Source organism: Mauremys reevesii, linkage group 2 (genome assembly GCF_016161935.1).
Source record: "Mauremys reevesii isolate NIE-2019 linkage group 2, ASM1616193v1, whole genome shotgun sequence".
NCBI lineage: Eukaryota > Metazoa > Chordata > Testudines > Geoemydidae > Mauremys > Mauremys reevesii.
Genome location: NC_052624.1, coordinates 219,765,951 through 219,788,114, shown reverse-complemented (window position 1 = coordinate 219,788,114; position 22,164 = coordinate 219,765,951). Strand labels below are relative to the sequence as shown.

Sequence of the window (22,164 nt, the reverse complement as noted above, 5' to 3'; positions counted from 1 at the left end):
ACAAAAGGTAGACTTTATTGGGGCGCTAATCGATTCCATGATGGCTTACACATACCTGCTGCAGACCAAGTTTGACACCATACTAGAGAGGATAAATCAAGTGGGAAACAATCCATGTACCACAGCAAGGACATGTGACCTAAAAGCCAAAGACAGCTTCATGTATTCTGACCCCATTCAGCAGACTGCATCCTTATTGTCTTCAGGGGTGGTTAGGGATAGCTTATTGCCTGACTGTTCACAAAATAGATATAGGGGTATGCATCCTTCAAGAAATTTTGAACTCCCTTATTGAAAGATCCACATCAGGTCTGCAAAGGAATTTTGTTCTCCTTAGCACTTCTCACAAAGTCAACAGTGACCGATGCTTTGTTGTTTGGTTGGGGAGCCCATCTTGACAACTTGACAGTACAGGGTCAGAGGTCTCAGAGAGGGTTGGCTTCATATAAGTGCCCTACAGCTCAGACTGACACAGCTTGTCTGCATGTCCTTTCTATTTCATAACAAAGTTCAGAGTTTACAAAAAGAACATGGTGTTATTGTCAGTTCTTACATAAACAAGGAGGAACCAGATCAATGCTTTCATGCAGGAAAGCAATCCTTGTATGGAATCTGAAGGCAAAATATACAGCTATCTGCACCTTGATCTTCCAGTCCTACACAACACGCCAACAGGTATCTAAATAGGCATTTTTCTTAGAATCACTTATGGTTCATAAAGGATTCTGTCATCAATGGGGTGCTCCCCTTATGGATCTGTCTGCAACTGAACAGAACAAGAAATGCAAAGTGTTTTCTTCCAAGAGAGATCAGAGTCTGCGATCTCAAGGAGACCATTTCCTAATCCCTTGGACTCGGTGCCTGTTATATGCTTATCCCGCAAATCCTCTGATCTTATGTTTAAAGAAGACAGAAGAAGGCCACATTCATCTTAGTAGCACCAGATTTGCCCAGGCAGTACTGGTTCACGGTAATAAGAAATCTCTTGGTAACACCTTCAGTACCTCTACCTCTTCTACCAGACTTAATTACCCAGAACAACAGGACAACTATTCATTGATGTGTCATCACTACACTTCATAAAATGGGAACTGTCGGGTAACGGAGTTGAATAATTGTTCTGCTGATGTACAGAGCATATTGATTCAGAGCAGAAAGCAGTCTGAGGACAACTTGTGCTGCAAAATGGAGGTGTTTTTCATTCTGGGTTTACCAATATAATCTTTCTCCAAGAGACATCAATCCCTCATCTCTTTGAGTATCTGTTATACTTAAACTCTGGTTAATTGTTAAGCTCATTCCATGTTCATTTGGCTGCTATCTCAGCACAGCATTCACCATCAGGACCCATACAGCTTATTCATCCTTCAGTTTAAAAGTTTTTGTGAAAGGTTTAAGGGGATTTCTTTTTATTAAAACAGTTCCATCCATGTTGGAAATTTAATGGGGACATCCATTTGAACCATTAGCCTTGTGCTCGTTATTCCATTTGTCTGAAGACTGAATTCCTGTTTGCAATCACATTGACACTCAGGGTCTGAATTGCAAGCTGTCATGCCAGGACCGCAGTATATGACTTCTCACAGGGATAAAATTGCACGTTAGCCTCACCCTACATCTCTACTCAGAGTAATCCCTTAATTTTCATTTAAATAAGTCCATTAATTTGTATCCTCAAAGCCTCATTCATCCAAGGGCAAGGCTGTTTCAGATTTTGGATGTCCTCTATGCTTTTTCCTTTTATTTAACTCTAACAAGACCATTCAGGCACTCCCATAATCTAACTGTCTGTCTGTCTGTTGTCAAGAGCTTCAGTGGTCAGGCAGTCTCAACTCAGAGAATTTCTAATTGGGTGTGACACTGCATAAAGTTACTTTATGGGGTGGTCAATTTAGAACTCAGGTCATGTTAGCTCATATTCTACCACAGACCACTTCTGGAGCCTCTTTTAGGGGGAATACCCGTAGCTGATATATGTAGAGCTTCTATTTGGAATATTATACATACTTTCCCTAGTGATTACTTTTTCATTCAGGTACCTTGTTCAGATACCCCATTTGAGAGGGCTATGTTGCAGTCTTTATTTTATTAGAGGAGAGCACTAGAATTTATTTATTATATACTGTTTGGGAGTCACCAGAAGTAGAACACACACAAACAAGCAGTCAAACTAGAAAGGAAAGTTACTTACCTTTAGTAACCGGAGTTCTTTGAGATGTGTTTGTGTGTTCCACGACTGACCTTCCTTTTCCCCACTACTGCTGAGTCTTATAGCCTGGGCTTGAGAGTGGCATGGGAAGTGAGGTTTGGTTGTTTGCTCTGCCTGCTTTCTGTACTGGGGAGAGGGGACAGGGCTTGATGTCATCAAAGGAGTAGATGCCGCCAATGGACTTTGCTGATTAAAATGTTCCAATCTCCAGCACATGGAGTGCATACACATCAGAAATGGAACACATGTAAACACCACAGCTCATACTCCAGTTACTAAAAGTAAGTAATTTTCCTTTAATTATTTGTTGTGAAAACAGGAACAAAAATCCCTGGAATTATTACACCGCTACCTCAATATAATGCCACCCAATATAATACGAATTTGGATATAACGTGGTAAAGCAGTGCTCCAGGGGGGCGGGGCTGCGCGCTTTGGTGGATCAAAGCAAGTTCAGTATAACACGGTTTCACCTATAACGCGGTAAGATTTTTTGGCTCCCAAGGACAGTGTTTTATATCGAGGTAGAGGTGTATTTACTACTAGTAATGGGTGGTATTGTTTTGTGGACAATTAACTGTTTAAAAAAGTGGTTTCTGATTTCTTTTAGAATGGAAGCTCCAATAGAAAATCGTATTGAAACCCATATTTTTTTACTTTAAAGTGAGGATGTGAATTGTTATGTAAATCTTCCCCCTCTTGATTTTTTTCTTAAATTTTTTTTAGCTTTTCTATATTAGCTGAAAGAATTGTTTAATTCTCAGCATATGCCTGCTAATATTTGGACAAAAGTATTACAAAGAATATATTGCCTGCCTCTTAAATATCAAAATGCTGAACTGTTTTATTCTGACAAGGTAGAAGAGGGCAAAATTCTTAAGAGATTATAGTTGGTTGAGAAGTTGAAGGTTTTTTTTAATTCCCACTAAAAGATTTCTCAATATGTTTAGTATAAATTACAGGTGCAGCTCTACCATATAGTGCAGCAACTAAAATAAAAATTGTATAGTTGAGCATCTAATTCCTTGTGCCATAAACCATTAGATTAAATAAAATTAAATATGCTTAAACTCTTAAGATCAGTCATTTCTGGGCTCTGATATGTGAGTATTTGTATAACTACTGTTTACAAGGTGTAAACTGATTGAGCCTATAGCTTAACACAAGGTTGAGCCTATTCTTAATAATCTGTAGAATAATAAAATGACGTGTGTAAAAAGTGATCATTAGTAAATCTTCTCATTACTGTTTGAATGGTTATGTCAGTGTACAAAGGTGTGTTAGTTCCCTCGTGAAAAAACGTTATATAATTGTGTTCTTTTTCTTTTAAGGTTTGATATTATTGGACTCTCTCCAGACGCACAGGAAGATGAAGCTGGGATCAAGCAGGCAGCAGAGCATGGTACATTTATGAGTATTTTTAATGTATCTACCAATTTTTTTAAATGGGTATTTGCCAGATGATAGATATAATGTATAAAATGTGTACATATATGAAACGACTTCATTTTCAGTTGTTTTCTCATTAGCCAAGTTAGAAACTGACATTAAATGATGATTTAAAATGGTGAAGTCGCTGATATTGTATTGTCTGTTTTGTTAAATAATTTTAAGTTTCTTAAATTGTGTGGGTGAATTTAGTGGCTCATTTATTAGTCTTTGTATTCCCACATGCATGCCTATTGCCCACTAAATTAGGAACTTTCTAGGAAGTACAGCCCACTGAAGCCACACAAGCATGCTTATGACTCCAAATGCTCAAAGGTCACCACCGATTCTGCACTCGGACTTTCGTGTGACTCTGACCAACAGTTTCTATTTTGGTACCAGCACTTCTGACCTTGCATGAACTGCTGGTGTCTATAGCACCAGAATTCTTGACCTTGAACTTTTGGTCTAGAGTGTTTTGCTTGGGCAATACTCCATCAACTTCCCTTCTGCCAGCTTTCCCTTGACACAGGGGAGATTAATACTGCCTTATACCACCTCTTTTTCTGAACTCCCCTCAGAACTGCTATGTATTAATTACTGGACTTCATTTGACTTGCAGTTAAAGTACTGATAGATCAGGAAGTGAAGAATGGAATTCCTTCTAACAGAATAATTTTGGGAGGCTTTTCTCAGGTAAGGTACTTGTCAGGAAGGGAGTTTGTTTCTTTGTTGGAGGGAAGTTGAAGTTGTCTCCTTGGAACTGGGAAATCCTGTTAACGAGCAGATGGTGGTAGTCACTTCTGAAAATAAGGCCTTTAGTTTCTACTTACTTCCAAAAGGCCACAAAAGTAATTATTTTCGGACTCTAAAAATCAACTTAGTGAAAAATGAGTTTACATACTACAAAACTACTATAAAGTAATATTAAAATAATTTAAGTTTAAGGTGAATAGTAACTTCAGGGATTAGTTCTAAAATTTCCATGTCATTTTGATTCTGTAAGGCATCTGCTTTTTTTTTTTTCCAGAAATAAATTTTAATCTGAGTCTCTATTTTATGTAGCTAATAGAAGATCTGAACTTCAGAAGGAAGGAATTATTATTTCCTGAATGATTTGTCAAAGGTCTGCGGTAGACTTTTTGTTGTCCTGTGATAAACTGGTTAATAAGAATATACAAAAACTAATGTGAACAAAGCTCCTATCCTGCTTTTCCTTTTCCTTTTCCTTTGCCTTCAGATGCTAACAGGTAGAGGAATGAAAGTGTTAACTACTGTCATGTACCTTTATTGCATTATATGGTTTTAAAGTGGCTGGGTCAGACAAATGACTAGGAAAGAGAAAACTGTCATCATGGGAAGTGAACTTTTCTTTTGGCTTGCATATCATCAAGGGACTTAAACAAATTTGTTCTGTAGTCTCCTTTTAAAACAACAACAAAAATGATGCTGCCACAAGTCAGGAAGAATACAAGATTTCAGATTTAGTTTGCAATTATCAGCTCCCAGTTATCAGAACAGTGCTGTCATTTTACTTGTAAACTGAACAGATTTGATCTAGAATAATTGAAACACAATAAGGATGGAGTCACCTGATTATTTTTAGAAGTACTTTTCAGAGCCATCAGTTGAAATTGGAAAATATTGTTTGTAAATATAAGAGGCCACAAATCCTGAAGTAATGGTGATAACTATTTAATTTAAATGTTTAACTTTACCATTGTAATAGTTTTTACATTTCTTGATTAGGGAGGTGCCTTGTCGTTGTATACAGCTCTTACAACACATCAGAAATTAGCAGGAGTCATAGCACTCAGTAGTTGGCTTCCACTACGGACCTCTTTTCCACAGGTATTTGTACTACTTTCTTAAACATAACTCAGTCTTCAGTGAGCTAATTGAAGTTGAACATTGGAACATATTTTTTCACTTTCATTACACTGTAGCCACAGACTAACCCCTCCCACCCCCATCCCCCACTAGATAGAAATTACGTACGGTAATTACGTAAACAATTCTTTAAATATGTCCATAGACTAAGGTTTTGTCTACACCAGCACTTTTTTCAGCAAAACTTGTAAGGTCTATAGTACAATAACTCCTCACTTAGTCGTCCCGGTTAACGTTGTTGTTTCGTTATGTCGCTGAACAATTGGGGAACATGCTTGTTTAAAGTTGCGCAATGCTCACTTATAATGTCATTTGGCAGCTGCCTGCTTTGTCCACTGCTTGCAGGATTCTCTGGAAGAACAGCCCCTCCTTGTGGGGATTAGAACTGGGGAGGGGGTCTGGCAACCCCCTCCTCCCCATTCAGCTCCCATAAATTCCCTGTAAGGTATGTGTCTCAGCAGCTGCCCAGCAGCAGTTCAGCTGTCCCTCCCCACACTGTCGTGCTGCTCCTGCCCTGCCCTCTTCCTTGGAGCTGCTCCCTGGAGCAGCTATCAAATCCCCACTCATTATTCTCTTCTGCAAACTAAATAATCCCAGTTCCCTCAGCCTCTCCTCATAAGTCATGTGCCCCAGCCCCCTAATCCTTTTTGTTGCCCTCCGCCAGACTCCTAATTTTTCCACATCTTTCTTGTAGTGTGGGGTCCAAAACTGGATACAGTACTCCAGATGAGGCCTCACCAATGCTGAATAGAGGAGAATGATCATGTCCCTCGATCTGCTGGCAGTGCTCCTACTTATACAGCCCAAAATGCCATTAGTCTTGGCAACAAGAGCACACTGTTGACTCATATCCAGCTTCTCATCCACTGTAACCCCTAGGTCCTTTTCTGCAGAACTGCTGCCTCGCCACTCGGTCCCTAGTCTGTAGTAGTGCATGGGATTCTTCCTTTCTAAGTGCAGGCTTCTGCACTTGTTCTTGTTGAACCTCATCAAATTTCTTTTGGCCCAATCCTCTCATTTGTCTAGGTCCCTCTGAATCCTATCCCTACCCTCCAGTGTATTTACCATTCCTCTCAGTTTAGTGTCATCTGCAGATTTGCTGAGAGTGCAGTCCACACCGTCCTCCAGATCATTAATAAAGATATTGAACAAAACCGGCCCAAGGACCGACCTTTGGGGCACTCTGCTTGATACCGGCTGCCAACTAGACCTGGAGCCATTGATCACCACCCATTGAACCCAACGATCTAGCCAGCTTTCTATCCACCTTATAGTCCATTCATCCAGCCCATAACTCTTTAACTTGCTGGCAAGAATATGGTGGGAGACCTTATCAAAAGCTTTGCTAAAGTCAAGGAATAACACATCCACTGCTTTCCCCTCATCCACAGAGCCAGTTATCTCATCATGTCTTGCCCTTGGCAAATCCATGCTGAGTTACTGAAAAGACATAGCTAAAGAAAGTGGTGCTGTCAGACAAGTGAGGCATCATGTGAAGTCTAGTCCTTTGTCAAAGCTATTGTTAGGCGCTGGTGCCTTTGCTCTGTTACTGAAGCTAACAAGTAAGTGTTCGTCTGCTCCAGATGGCTGTGGAGCAGATATATGGGAGATTCCATTCTCCTGAAGTTGTTGGTGCATCAAACATGCTAACCCAACATCCATTCCAGCAGGGGGTTAAATTTTACATGCATCCTCAAGGGTCCTTTTGTTTAGCAGTTTCCTTTACTCCTTCCTTAAATTTTTGTGAGTTTGCTGGCTGACATATCTGGTCACCTCCCCTAACTCTTGCAACTTTTTGGGATTAAAAATACCACTACCATCTCCTGTCACCTCAGTAGCAGTCTTGGAATAGACTAGATGGAAGATAAACAAAAATAGATCTTGGACTAGGGTTTTTTATTTCAAAAGGGCTAACTTTAAAGAATTAAGGAAATTAGTTAGGGAAGTGGGTTGGACTGAAGAACTTGTGGATCTAAAGGCGGAGAAGGCCTGGAATTACTTCAAGTCAAAGTTGCAGAAACTGTCAGAAGCCTGCATCCCAAGAAAGGGGAAAAAAATCATAGGCAGGAGTTGTAGACCCAGCTGGATGAGCAAGCATCTCAGAGAGGGATTAAGAAAAAGCAGAAAGCCTACAAGGAGTGGAAGATGGGAGGGATTAGCAAGGAAAGCTACCTTATTGAGGTCAGAATATGTAGGGATAAAGTGAGAAAGGCCAAAAGCTATGTAGAGTTGGACCTTGCAAAGGGAATTAAAACCAATAGTAAAAGGTTCTATAGCCATATAAATAAGAAGTGGGACTGCTAAACACTGAGGATGGAATGGAGGTTAAGGATAATCTAGGCATGGCCCAATGTCTAAACAAATACTTTGCCTCAGTCTTTAATGAGGAGCTTAGGAATAATGGTAGGATGACAAACGGGAATGAGGATATGGAGGTAGATATTACCACATCCAAGGTAGAAGCCAAACTCGAACAGCTTAATGGGACAAAATCGGAGGGCCCAGATAATTTTCATCCAAGAATATTAAAGGAACTGGCACATGAAATTGCAAGCCCAGTAGCAAGAATTTTTAATGAATCAGTAAACTCAGGGGTTGTACCATACGACTGGAGAATTGCTAACATAGTTCATATTCTTAAGAAAGGGGAAAAAAAGTGATCCGAGTAACTATAGGCCTGTTAGTTTGACATCTGTAGTATGTAAGGTCTTGGAAAAATTTTTGAAGGAGAAAGTAGTTAAGGACACTGAGGTCAATGGTAATTGGGACAAAATACAACATGGTTTTACAAAAGGTACATCGTGCCAAACCAACCTGATATCCTTCTTTGAGAAGGTAACAGCTTTTTTAGACAAAGGAAACGCAGTGGATCTAATTTACCTCGATTTCAGTAAGGCATTTGATACGGTTCCACATGGGGAATTATTAGTTAAATTGGAAAAGATGCGGATCAATATGAAAATTGAAAGGTGGATAAGGAACTGGTTAAAGGGAAGACTACAATGGGTCATATTGAAAGGTGAACTGTCAGGCTGGAAGGAGGTTACCAGTGGAGTTCCTCAGGGATCAGTTTTGGGACCAATCTTATTTAATTTTTTTATTACTGATCTTGACACAAAAAGTGAGAATGTGCGAATAAAGTTTGCGGATGACGCAAAGCTGGGAGGTATTGCTAACACAGAGAAGGACCGGGATATCCTACAGGAAGATCTGGATGACCTTGTAAACTGGAGTAATAGGATGAAATTTAATAGTGAAAAGTGCAAGATCATGCATTTAGGGATGAATAACAAGAATTTTATTTACAAATTGGGGACACATCAGTTGGAAGTAACAGAGGAGGAGAAGGACCTCGGAGTATTGGTTGATCACAGGATGACTATGAGCCGCCAATGTGATATGGCCGTTTAAAAAAAAAAAAAAAAAAAAAAAAAAAAGCTAATGTGGTTTTAGGATGCGTCAGGCGAGGTATTTCCAGCAAAGATAAGGAGGTATTAGTACCATTACTGGTGAGACCTCATCTGAAATACTGTGTGCAGTTCTAGTCTCCCATGTTTAAGAAGGATGAATTCAAACTGGAACAGGTACAGAGAAGGGCTAGGATGATCCGAGGAATGGAAAACCTATCTTATGAAAGGAGACTCAAATAGCTTGGCTTGTTTAGCCTAACCAAAAGGTTTATAGGGGATATGATTGCTCTTTATAAATATCAGAGGGATAAATATTAGAGAAGGAGATGAATTATTTAAGCTTAGTAACCAATGTGGACACAAGAACAAATGGATATAAACTGGACACGAGGAAGTTTAGACTTGAATTAGATGAAGGTTTCTAACCATTAGAGGAGTGAAGTTCTGGAACAGCCTTCCAAGGGGAGTAGTGGGGGCAAAAGACATATCTGGCTTCAAGACTAAGCTTGATAAGTTTATGGAGGGGATGGTATGATGGGATAGCCTAATTTTGGCAATTAATTTGGCAATTGATCTTTGATTATCAGCAGGTAAGTATGCCCAGTGGTCTGGATGGGGATGTTAGATTGGGGTGGGATCTGACTTACTACAGAGAATTCTTTCGTGGCTGCTGGCTGGTGAGTCTTGCCCACATGCTCAGGGTTTAACTGATGGCCATATTTGGGGTCAGGAAGGAATTTTCCTCCAGGGCAGATTGGCAGAGGCCCTGGAGGTTTTTCGCCTTTCTCTGCAGCATGGGGCACAGGTCACTTGCTGGAGGATTCTTTGCAGCTTGAGGTCTTCAAACCACAATTTGAGGACTTCAGTAACTCAGACATAGGTTAGGGGTTTGTTACAGGAGTGGGTGGGTGAGATTCTGTGGCCTGCATTGTGCACGAGGTCAGACTAGATGATCATAATGGTCCCTTCTGACCTTAAAGTCTGAGTCTATGAATGGGGGCAGGCAGGAGAGGAGATATTCTCTTTAGTATGCTTCTAGTCTATAAAAATTGAATGGCATGTGTATGTTTAAATAACCTTTACCAGATGAGGTGGCTACTAGTTTAAGCTTCAAGAGCCAAAATTGCATTGGTAATGAGTAATAACACGTCAGATATATTGGTATCAATCCAGAAGATGCTTGCCCTATGTCAGCATTTGAGAACAATTTAGTTTTGCTTATATTAAATATTTTTGCTAAACATTCTTTTTAAAGCTGTTACTTAATTCATTACTTAATTTACATTTCAAATAACGGTATTTATAGCCTAAAATAGTTTTGTGCAAACATTTCAAGTGGTATGTATTTTGTTTGAATTCCTTCTAGTACAGAATATTTTGGGGGCATGGAGGAAGCAGTGTGTAAATGGAATACGTTATCCCTGTTGTAATTACATTAATTCAAAGATATACTGGAAAGTTCAGTGTTATCATAGTGTTATCAGTGTGAGTGCATACAATACCCATCGTAAACAACTTCCTGAAGGGGGGAGGGGGAAGCTGAGCACTCAGTAGTATCGGAATGCCTCACAAATATATCTTACTTCCTTTGTGAGATACAGTATTATCCCCATTTTACAGATGGGAAACTGAGACAGAAAGATATTCACTGTGTGTGGTCTTGCATAGTGGCTAATCAGCAGATTCAGAATCACAACTCAAGACCTCCTTACTCCCAACTCAGTGTTCATTCCTCCAGACAATACTATGTTGCTGCTAGAGTTGCTGAACATCCTCAGTGGCTGTCGATTTCAGTGGCAGTTGACTACTCTCTAATTCTAAAAATTGGTCCTTGGTTGTGTCTAGGTGGGCACTTGGGAAATAAGGAATGCACAGTTAGTGCCACCTACAAAAATTCTGATTTTAAATCACTTTCCCAGTGTCATAAGTCAAGCCTGTAGGATAGAACCAAGTTCGTCTAGGAAATGAACTGCCTTACCACCCATTCTCTTCCTGTAGTCCATTAACTTATTCTATACACAATTTCTGCCTTTGAGTTCTAGAAGATGTTTTACTTTCCCAGAAATTGTGCTTTAAAAGAATTCTAATTCTGTAATCAATTAAATGATTATTTAAAAATAGTACTAACATATTTGTAATTATTCTATTTTATTACATAGTAGATAATAGATATAAAATTTAGAATAACATGAACTTGCAGACCATTCAATGTTTCTTTTTATGTCCAAACTCTGCTCAGTATCATTATATTGTTTGTTCTATAGCCTCATTTTGCCTTGAATGAACTAATCTTATGCAATTTCACGCCCCTCCCCCCCTTTTTTTTTTGACAGGGTGCTATCAGTGGTGTAAACAAAGATATTCCTATTCTTCAGTGCCATGGGGACTGTGACCCTTTGGTTCCTCTGATGTTTGGTTCCCTCACGTTTGAGAAGCTAAAGAGTCTGATAAATCCAGTCACTGTAACCTTCAAGACTTATTCGGGCATGATGCATAGCTCATGTATTGAGGTAATCTTCTAAATGAAAACAGGAATTGTTTTCAGAGAATTCTTCCTTTAAATGTTCCCTCAAAGCAGGAAAAAAGGTGAACCTCAATGCTCATTTTCAAGGAAAACAAATGTTTTTGAGTGACTAATAATTTGAGGATGCTGCTATAATTAATAATTACCCTGGGCTGAACAAACCATGAGGCCAGGATTGTTTATTAGTTAACATAAATTTCTTTCAAAAATATTGTCCACACTAGTCAGTTCTTATAATGAATTTATTAAAATACTCTTGTTTTTCATTTAATGGAAAAAAATGAAAACTACAGGAAACAAAATGAGTTGTTAAAATCCCTACAGTCAAGATTTAAAAAAAAACACAAAACCTCATGGGCCTTTTTGAGTTCTTCCTCCTTCTCCTTTCCTGCAGGTGAGCAGGATTTTTCTTCCCAGAGTGATTGCAGAATATGTTTACATTGTTTCAAGTGAATTGGAAGAGGGTTTTGAATTCTCACAATGTAAACACTATGTATTAATTATTCTGGGAGAAAAAACCTTGCTGGCCTCCATTCAGGAAGTTGACGTAGGAGGGATAGAAGGAATTAAGAGTAATAAATCAAAAGATGTTAACTACAAAACAAAAATGAAAAAAGCAGAAAAGAGGTAGTCTTTCTAAAGGCTTTTACTGCTCTGCTCAGGCTACTACTAATTCTTTTTTGACTCAGTGGCAGAAGCAGAGCTGCCACAAGGTCACGGAGTCTGCCCTACTTCCCAGCAACAGAAACTCATGTAAGTGGGGGAATGGTCCCGCTATTGTGGAGAACTTTTCTGGCTTCTGCACTATCCGGGTAGCGAAAGGATCCGAGTCCTTGCTCCCACTTCCTTTACCCAGAGGCGTCCCTGCCCTTGAGGACTCCCCTTCCACTCTCCTGTCTGGCATAGTCCTTGTAACCCTGACAAGGCTGGGCCCAGGATTCCTGGGGGGCTCGACCCCCCAACCCTTCTGTGGTCACCTAGGACAGGGGCTAGGGTGTCCCCACTCCAGGGTACTCTCTCTGCACTGGGCACCTCCCTGACCCACTGATCATTTAATACAATTTAAAACAACTAGTATTTGCTTAACAATTAATTTAAAAAAAGAATAAGGAAAAATGGGACAGGTTAAAGAAACACGTCACCCCGCTCTGTGGCAGGGAACATCACAAACTGTCTCTGGAATGTCAGGGCAGTTCAGTCTGTTCCTTGTAGGTCCCAGGCTTCCTTCTCAGGCCCTGGCTGTGCCGCAGGGACGCTGCGGGTTGGACACTTGCTCTGGCGGTGGCCACATGCTCTCAGGCTCTAGGCAGCAGGACCCTTCTTCCCAGGGTCGCCCCCACCCTGTCCGGGTTACGATCCCCCTCCAAGTCTGGCCTGCGGAGCCTCTTGGCTGAGGCATCTCCCTGTGCTGGGCCCTCTGCCCAGGGTCCCCCTCACTCTCCCCAGCTGCTTACCACACCCAGCTCCGGACTGCTCCAAACAGTTGCTGCTGCTCTGCCTTCAGCTCCCTGGGCGGCTGCTTCTCTGGCCCCTCTGGCTCTGGTTGCTACAGCTCCCCAACAGGCCAGTGGGGAGCACAATATTAATTATTTCAGCTCTCGATGATGGAAACTTTCACTAATCAAGGTTCTCTTTGTTATGGTGGATTAATTAATGAGTAACAGTGTGTGGCATTCTTCAGGTCACGTGGATCTCTATAACCACACTGGATAGCTAGATTCTCTCAGCACTTTATGGAGAGAGGAGCTTTCTCTCGTCCTTGACTCTCTTTATTTGCCTCCTCTGAGTAAAGTAATTCAAAGAGTATTATGCTCTTGATAAACTAATCTGTCCCAGTTAGTTTAATTCAGCAGAGGGATAAGTATTACATTGAAGTATAAGAAATCTAATTATATGCTCAATTTGTAGCTCAGTTGCTTGTAGTAACTGCAGTATTGAAATACTAATTTAGTAAGATAGCTAATTGCTGAAAAATATCTTAGTTGAACACTTGTCTAATGCATAATTTTGTTCTTGAACAGGAGATGATGGATGTAAAGCAGTTTGTTGACAAACACCTACCGCCAGTTGATTGACAAGATTTGAGATGCCTTCTGTATAAAAACACCAGCATCAACTTTGGTAGAATGTGTTAATCTTTTCACATGCCCAGTTCAAAAGCATTATTTCTACACCTATTGTGTTGCAAATGTATACCAAGTACAAGGACTAAGTAGTATATTTCACAAGAAAAAGTAATCTTTCAAGTAAATCATAAACTGGTGGGATTATAGGGAATGAGACAGCTAGATAGTGTGTCAGAATGTATCTGAGAATACAATTTTAAGATGTTTTTTATTTGATTGCACCATTTTTAAAGCAGTCATATGGCTAATTAAACTCATTTTGGTTAAATGAGCTGTTTAAACATGACCAGATTGGTATGCTTGGGATATGATGTATTTCTAATACTTGTTGAAAGTATATGAAGATATCCTGATATATATCTTGTACATAAAATATGCAACATGTAAAACACAAGAGGCATGTGATGGGGTAATGAGTATTAGTGAGGATAAAGCTTTAAATGTTAATGGTTTAAACATTGCTACTGCATGTGAAAAGGGTGGTTCTCTTATCTACAAATGAATACATATCAATAAGACTAGTTATAGCATTTATTCCGGTGTAGTTTTTAACCTTAGAAATAGTGTCAGGAAAGAAAACACTTGCTATCTCATACACCCTCTCCCTCCAAAAATGGGTTGGCATCACAGAAACTAAGGGGACTCAGCTGTTTGTCATTAGACCTGTGTTTTCCACTCATCACAATTTGGTGGTAGCTCACGTTTATTAGTGTAAATTGATCTCAGATGCCGACTCATGAAACTGAGGTTTAAAAAAAAATACATAAAACATTTCCATTTTAAAATTCTTGTTTTCATGTTGCATATTTTTCCCACACTGGAACCCTCATGGGTTTTGTCTTGTGTAGCTTGCTAAATTTTTTTAGAAATATTGACGATGTATTTTACATGGGCAGTTCAAGTGTCTTGTTTTATTTTTCTGCTTTGCTCCAGAATAATCAACTGGAAAAGCAATGCAGATATTGCACACAAATTATGGGTATTGTTGCAGACTCATCTACAACACTGGTATTAACTACTTTTTATTTCCTAAGTGCTGCAGTATGAATGTAATATGGAATTGTAATAACTTAGTCATTATAGTGAGAAACTGCCAACTGTTTTTTCTTTACTTTGATTGCATGTCCATCATGGGACGTCAGCTTCTGTCTAAAAAGAAAATATGACATGTATGACTTTCCATACATGCCCTAGAATATTCTAGGAATATGAAAATGGGTCCTGTCAAACCTTTGAAACAGAAGGACTTCTATATCTCATGGAGGTTGCAATTTTGAGAATTCATGGTATAATAGAAACTGATGATACAAGTTCAGCAATAGAATAACTATGCTGAAATGGTGTCCCGCAAATAGAAAACTAGAGATGAAAGAGATAATTTTGGCAGAAAGATGAAATGGATGATCAATATAGGATTCCTTCCTAACTTACTTTATAGTATTTTGTTCAATCAAGTTTTAAGTGTCTGATGTTGTGGGGTACCTAATACATCTTATTTTGGGAAATTATTTCCAGATAGCCTGAATTTTCCTTTTAATTTCATCCCATCACCCCAGTAACTACCTACATCTCAGCATATCAAACTAAATAGGATATTTCTCCATTTGATGTTTGCACACTTCAGCTATTTGGAGACTCTCATGCCCCTTCTTAGCCAATATATACATATATTTTAACTTTAATGCTTGCTCATAAGTCACTCTTCCTCCCCCAACTATTCTTCTCTAGACATCCTCCAATTCATCTTTCTGGTAGTGTGGTGCCCAGAAGAGTACAATATTCCTGTTTTGGTCTCCCCCAAATTGTACTGAGAAATATTGTACTTCCTAGCTCAGAAACATGATCCCAAAACTGCATTTGCTCCTTTTACAATCGTTTCACATTGCAAACTCATATTTAGCTTGCTTACCACTGTAATCCCTAGTTCTTCCATTATTCCTGCTTCTTGGCCCTTTCTCTGTCATGTGTGTTGAATGATTTCTTCTCAGTATAAACTTGTCTCTTCCAAAATTATCTGTGCACATTTCTAATCTCCAAGTCCTGTCCTGTTATTTCCTGTACCACTTGCAGTGCCTCTGGTTTAGTAGCTGTTAACTTCATTAACAAAGATATTAAAATTAGACTAGTTTTAGCTCTGTTCCTTGTTGTATCCCACAGTGTTTTCCCCAACTTTATACATTACGGTCCACTGTTAACTTTTGTTTACAATGTGTAGCCAGTTTGTTGTCCTCAAGTGTACAAGTCAGATTGAATTAATTTTCCATTAAAACACATTGTCACTATCAAATGCTCTACTAAAACTGAATACTAATATTGGATCTACTGCATTGTGTGCTAATTTTGTCCAAATATCCAGTCATATCTAACCAGATTTATCTTTATGCAGTAATGCTACGCTGCTGCTTGTTACCATTTAGGGCAGTGGTCACCAACCCGTAGATCACGATCAACTGGTCAATCCTGGAGACTCTCCCAGTTGATCGCGATCTCTGGCTGTTGAAAGTCTGGTGGTGGAGTGGGGCTGCCGCTAAGGCAGGCTCCCTGCTTGCCCCGGCTCCATGCCGCTCCCGGATTCAGCCAGCATGCCCCCGCAGCTATGGGGAGGGCAAGGGTCTCCGTGCGCTGCTCCTGCCTGCAAGCACCACCCCCACAGCTCCCATTGTCCGGGAATGGGGAACTGTGGTCAATGGGAGCTGCAGGGGTAGTGCCTGCAGAGAGGGGCAGCGCGTGGAGCCATGTGCGCACCCCCACCCTCCCCTCCCTGGGGCCACAGGGGCATGTTCCGGGAGCAGCGTGGGGCTGGGGCAGGCAGGAAGCCTGCCTTAGCCCCACTGCGCCACCAATCGGGAGCCGCCTGAGGTAAGTGATGCCTGGCGGGAGCTCACACCCCAGCCCTAAGCGCTCTCCCAGAGTCAGCACCCCATAACCTGTTCTGCATCCCAAACTCCTGCTCCCTGCTCCCAGAGCCAGTACCCCATACCTCCTCCTGCACCCCAAGCTCTTGCCCCAGCCCGGAGCCCCCTCCCGAAGCCAGCACCACATATCCTCTCCTGCACTCCTCACCCCCTGCCCCAGACTCAGCCCAAAGCCCCCTCCTACACTCTGAACCCCTCAGGCCCAGCCCAAAGCCACACCCCCTACTGAACCCCAACCCCATGCCCCAATTTAGTGAAAATGAGCGAAGGTGCGAGAGAGCAAGCGACGGAGGGAGGTGGAGATGGAATGAGAGGGACTTCGGGGAAGGGGCAGATTAGATCCTGGGTTGCACTTAAATTCAAAAAGTAATCTTGTGCGTAAAAAGGTTGGAGACCACTGCTTTAGGAGCTAGATTCACCAAATCTGGTGCAAATAAATGTAAACTATTACACCTTGCATCAGTCTGGCCCACTGTGCTCCAGGAAGAGATCCTTCCTTCAGGTTTTTCCACCAAGGAGGACTGCTAAGTTGCAATGGGGATCAATAGGAGCTTGATGCTCGAAATTACTTCAAGGATTCCTTTGAATCAACACATCTCCCCAGTTAGTGCAACATGCTTCTTGGGCTGTGCTGGACCTTTGTACCCTCTCAGATTGAAGGGAGGTTGTGTGGATGCTTTTGCAGCCAGAGCCTCTTCACTGGCAGACATGGCTACTCAGAATTCCTGCCAGGATTAGCATATGTGCTAGGTTGAATATGAACCCAGACAAGTGATTTTTCTCAATATTTGTTCCATTATTTTACTAAGGGGTAGAAGTTAAACCTATGGGATAGTAAATATCAAGATTGCACATTTGAAATCAGTACTGCACGTTCTTAGAATTCATTTTGTTTACTTAGATTTTATTCTTCTTACCCAGTCAGAGGAAAGACATCTACAAACACTGCTAAGCTACTGAAAACAAAATGTTTTTTCTTGTCTGCATTTTACCCCCAAGAAATAGAGACCTACATTTTTGCCGTGACTTTAGTTATGTAGTTTCTGGACACGAATTAATTTCAAACACATGCCTAATTTTTTTGTTCAAACCAAAAATTTGACTGGTATTCAATGTTTTGTTCAGCTGGAAGGCTTGGACCTGCTATTTGAATACATTCAGTTTGTTCATAAGCACAAATTGGGTTGTGCATTTTTGGCCAAATCCTACATCCATTACTGAGGCAAAACTATTGATTCCACTGGGAACATTGCCATAGTGAGGGCTGGAAGACTTGGTCTTTACCTCCCACCTTGTAAGTATTAATTGTATGATTACAACACAGTGGATTGCTGAAAAATACTATATACTGTAATTAGTATATTAGAGTTGTTAAATGTGTTCTCTCTCTGAAGTGTATTGCACTTCATTAAACTGTTAAAATGCATCTTTTATATATAGGCGCTACTTGATGCATAATGGATATAATTTTAAAAACGTACTGTATAGAATGTTGATAATGAAGCCATATGTTTAAGGCCTGGGTATCTTAAATTTTATAAATAATCATTTTAACGCTTCGCTTTCCTTTATGTTGAAGAATATAAGCGGATGTTATTTAATATAAAAAATCAAGATGTTACTTCACTCATTTATGGTAATAAACCTTGAGTTTTGTTGAAATGACTTCTATAGTGGGAAAGTGTAAAAATCTTTGTTTCTATAATTGTGAAATAAACTTGAAACAGTCAGTGTTTGGAAAAAGTACTTTCAGATAACAGTTGTGTGGTAATAGTCTTTAGAAGGCCAGCTTTCATTAACAGTGTGTAACAGCAGTCACTTCAAGGATGTGGGGGATTTTTTTTTTAATAAGTATAATTTGCACTCCCCATCAGACAAAGGATTTGCTGTTTCCCTCTACTTGGAAGGAAAAACTGTCAGTCAGCAACAACTTATATATTTCTGTCACTTTAGTTCTGAGATATAAAAGACGGTTACTCACCATTGTAACTGTTGTTCTTCGAGATGTGTTGCTCCTATCCATTCCAGTTAGGTGTGCGCGCCGCGCGTGCACGACTCTTCAGAAGATTTTTACCCTAGCAACTCCGGCGGGTTGGCCGGGTGCCCCCTGGAGTGGCGCTGCTATAGCGCTAGATATATACCCCAGCCGACCCGTCCGCTCCTCAGTTCCTTCTTGCCGGCTACTCCGACAGTGGGGAAGGAGGGCGGGTCTGGAATGGATAGGAGCAACACATCTCGAAGAACAACAGTTACAACGGTGAGTAACCGTCTTTTCTTCTTCGAGTGATTGCTCCTATGCATTCCAGTTAGGTGATTCCCAAGCCTTACCTAGGCGGTGGGGTCGGAGTGAGACGTGGCAGAGTGTAAGACTGCTGAGCCAAAGGCTGCATCGTCTCTAGATTGTTGCACCAACGCGTAGTGGGAAGCGAAGGTGTGGACAGAAGACCAGGTGGCCGCTCTACAGATGTCCTGGATGGGGACATGGGCCAGGAAGGCGGCAGACAAGGGTTGCACTCTCGTAGAGTGAGCGGTGAGGCGGCTAGCTGGCACGCGAGCAAGCTCGTAACATGTCCGGATACATGATGTTACCCAGGAGGAAATCCTCTGAGAGGAGACCGGCTTGCCTTTCATGTGATCAGCAACCGCTACGAATAGCTGGGGCAAACGCCGGAGGGTTTTGTTCGCTCTATGTAAAATGCGAGGGCCCTGCGGACGTCAAGGGTGTGAAGCTGTTGTTCACGACTTGAGGCGTGCGGCTTCGGGAAAAAGACCGGGAGGAAAATGTCCTGGTTCAAATGGAAGGCCGACACCACCTTAGGGAGGAAGGTTGGGTGTGGCCGAAGCTATACCTTGTCCGCATGGAAGATGGTATACGGCGGACCAGCCGTTGGGGCATGCAGCTCGGAAACTCGTCTTGCTGATGTTATAGCAACGAGAAAGGCCGTTTTCCATGATAAATAAAGAAGGGAACATGTGGCCAAGGGCTCAAATGGGGCTCCCATAAGCTTAGCGAGAACTAAGTTCAAATCCCAAGAGGGTGCAGGACGCCGTATCGGCGGGTACAAGCGATCTAGTCCCTTAAGGAAGCGGGAAACCATCTGGTTGGAAAAGATGGACCGTTCTCCTACGCCAGGTCGAAAGGCAGAAATTGCCGCCAGGTGCACCTTCAAGGAGGAGACCGCGAGGCCTTGCTCCTTGAAAGACCAGACGTAGTCCAGGATGGTAGGAATAGGGACTGTGAAAGGATTGAGACCCTTCTGGTCGCACCAGAGTGCGAAACGCTTCCACTTTGCGAGGTAGGTCGCTCGAGTGGAAGGCTTCCTGCTTTCCATCAGGACTTGTTGCACCGCCACAGAGCAGTCACATTCCGCTCGGGTCAGCCATGTAGGAACCAAACTGTAAGATGGAGGGACTGCAGGTCTGGGTGGCGAAGCCTGCCGAAGTCCTGTGTTATCAGGTCCGGCCAGAAGGGGAGAAGAATGGGATTCCGTACCGAGAGCTCGAGCAGCAGGGTGTACCAGTGCTGTCTCGGCCAGGCCGGAGCGATGAGTATGAGGCAGGCCCTGTCCCTCCGGAGCTTGAGTAGCACACGGTGCACGAGGGGAAACGTAGGGAAGGCATATAACAGGCGACCCATCCAGGGGCGCAGGAATGCGTCCGATAGGGAGCTGGGGGAGCGACCCTGCTAAGAGCAGAACTGGTGGCATTTCCTGTTCTCTTTGGAGGCAAACAGGTCTATTTGGGGAAACCCCCACCTTTGGAAAATTGTGTGCACCACATCGGGACGAAGGGACCACTCGTGGGAGAGGAACGACCTGCTGAGATGGTCGGCCAGCGTGTTCTGCACTCCTGGGAGAAACGACGCTACCAGGTGAATAGAGTGGGTTATGCAGAAGTCCCAAAGGAGCATCGCTTCTGTGCAAAGCCGGGAGGAGCGAGCCCCACCCTGCCTGTTGACATAAAACATCGCCGTCGTGTTGTCCGTGAAAACAGCGACACAGCGCCCTTGGAGATGGGCATGGAAGGTTTGGCACGCCAAGCGGATCGCCCGCAGCTCCCTGATATTGATATGGAGGGAGAGCTCTCGGTGCGACCAGAGACCCTGGGTGTGTAGGTCGCCGAGGTGTGCCCCCCACCCCAATGCCGAGGCATCTGTGGTCAGGGTGACCGACGGGCAAGGAGGGCGGAATGGGACTCCGGCACACACGACCTCTGGGTCCAGCCACCAGCTGAGCGAATCGAGGGTCGGTTTCGTGACTGTGACTACCATGTCTATGGAGTCGCGGTGCGGGCGGTACACCGACGCAAGCCAAGTTTGAAATGTGCGAAGACGCAGCCTCGCGTACATGGTTACGAACGTGCATGACGCCATGTGGCTCAGGAGTCGGAGGCAGGACTGCACCGTTGTTGTGGGAAAGGATTGTAGGTCCCGGACGAAGGAAACCATAGTCTGGTGCCGAGGTCAAGGGAGGCAGGCCCTTGCCAAATTGGAATCCAGGACCGCTCCGATGAACTCCACCCTCTGTGATGGAGCTAAAGTGGACTTCTCGGCGTTTATCATGAGTCCTAGGCGCTGAAACAGGGCTGGGATCTCAGCCAGTTGACATGCTACCAGATGACGGGATGGTCCGCGGACCAGCCAGTCTTCGAGATACGGGTACACATGTATGCGACGATGGTGGAGGGCTGCGGCAACCACTGCCATGCACTTGGTGAAGACCCTCGGCACGGTGGAGAGGCCGAAGGGTAGCACCCTAAACTGGTAGTGCAGGTTGTTGACGACGAAATGCAGGTAGCGTCGATGAGGGAGGTAAATCGTGATATGGAAATTCGCATCCTTCATGTCGAGGGCGGCAAACCAGTCTCCCGGATCCAGGGAAGGAATAATGGTCCCCAGGGTTACCATGCGAAACTTGAGCTTGAGTAGGTATCTGTTGAGCTCTCGGAGGTCTAGTATAGGTCGTAGACCTCCCTTCGCCTTGGGGATTAGGAAATATCGGGAATAAAATCCCCGGCCTCGCATGTCGTTCGGCACCTCCTCTATGGCACCCAAACTCAACAGAGTCTCGACCTCTTGCAAGAGGAATTGCTCGTGAGAGGGGTCCCTGAAGAGGGACGGGGAGGGGCGAAACAAACTGAAGGCGGTAACCATACTCCACCGTACGAAGCACCCAGTTGTCCGTTGTTATCTGGGACCACGCCGGGAGGAAGTGGGAAAGACGGTCGTAAAATAACGGGGAAGGATCCGGTGAATACTCTGATGGGCCGTCCTCAGGCGTCCCATCAAAAGGCTTGCTTAGGCCCCTGAGGGGGCTTGGAGGGCGCTTGGGACTGATTACCCCAGTTGCCTGACGGTCTACAGCGATTCACCCTGCCTCTGCGCCTATTATCAGGCCGTGGCCTGACCTGGTTAAACTGGCGGTACGGCTGCTGCCAGAAGGACCTCCGCTGGGTAGCCGGCGTGTGCATGCCCAGGGTGCGGATGGCGATTCGGCCATCTTTGAGAGTTTGAAGCCTCGAGTCTGTTTTCTCAGAGAAGAGGCCTTTGGTGTCGAATGGAAGGTCCTGAATGGTGTGCTGGACCTCGGGCGGCAAGGTGGAGGCCTGCAGCCAGGAGATTCTCCTCATGGTCACTCCCGAGGCCAAAGTTCTGGCTCCTGAG

The 22,164-nt window shown here is 42.9% G+C and overlaps 1 protein-coding gene across 1 annotated transcript in view; it reads left to right on the top strand.

Moving 5' to 3' along the window:
* The window catches only part of LYPLA1 (lysophospholipase 1), a 39,756-nt gene extending 23,851 nt beyond the window's left edge, over positions 1–15,905 (top strand). Inside the window, exons 5-9 of the mRNA XM_039524974.1 lie at positions 3,541–3,611; positions 4,260–4,333; positions 5,387–5,488; positions 11,271–11,447; positions 13,483–15,905. Of these exons, the coding sequence (XP_039380908.1) occupies positions 3,541–3,611; positions 4,260–4,333; positions 5,387–5,488; positions 11,271–11,447; positions 13,483–13,536 (478 nt within the window). The 3' untranslated portion in view covers positions 13,537–15,905. The remainder of the gene's footprint in view (positions 1–3,540; positions 3,612–4,259; positions 4,334–5,386; positions 5,489–11,270; positions 11,448–13,482) is intronic.
* Positions 15,906–22,164: the final 6,259 nt, after the last annotated feature.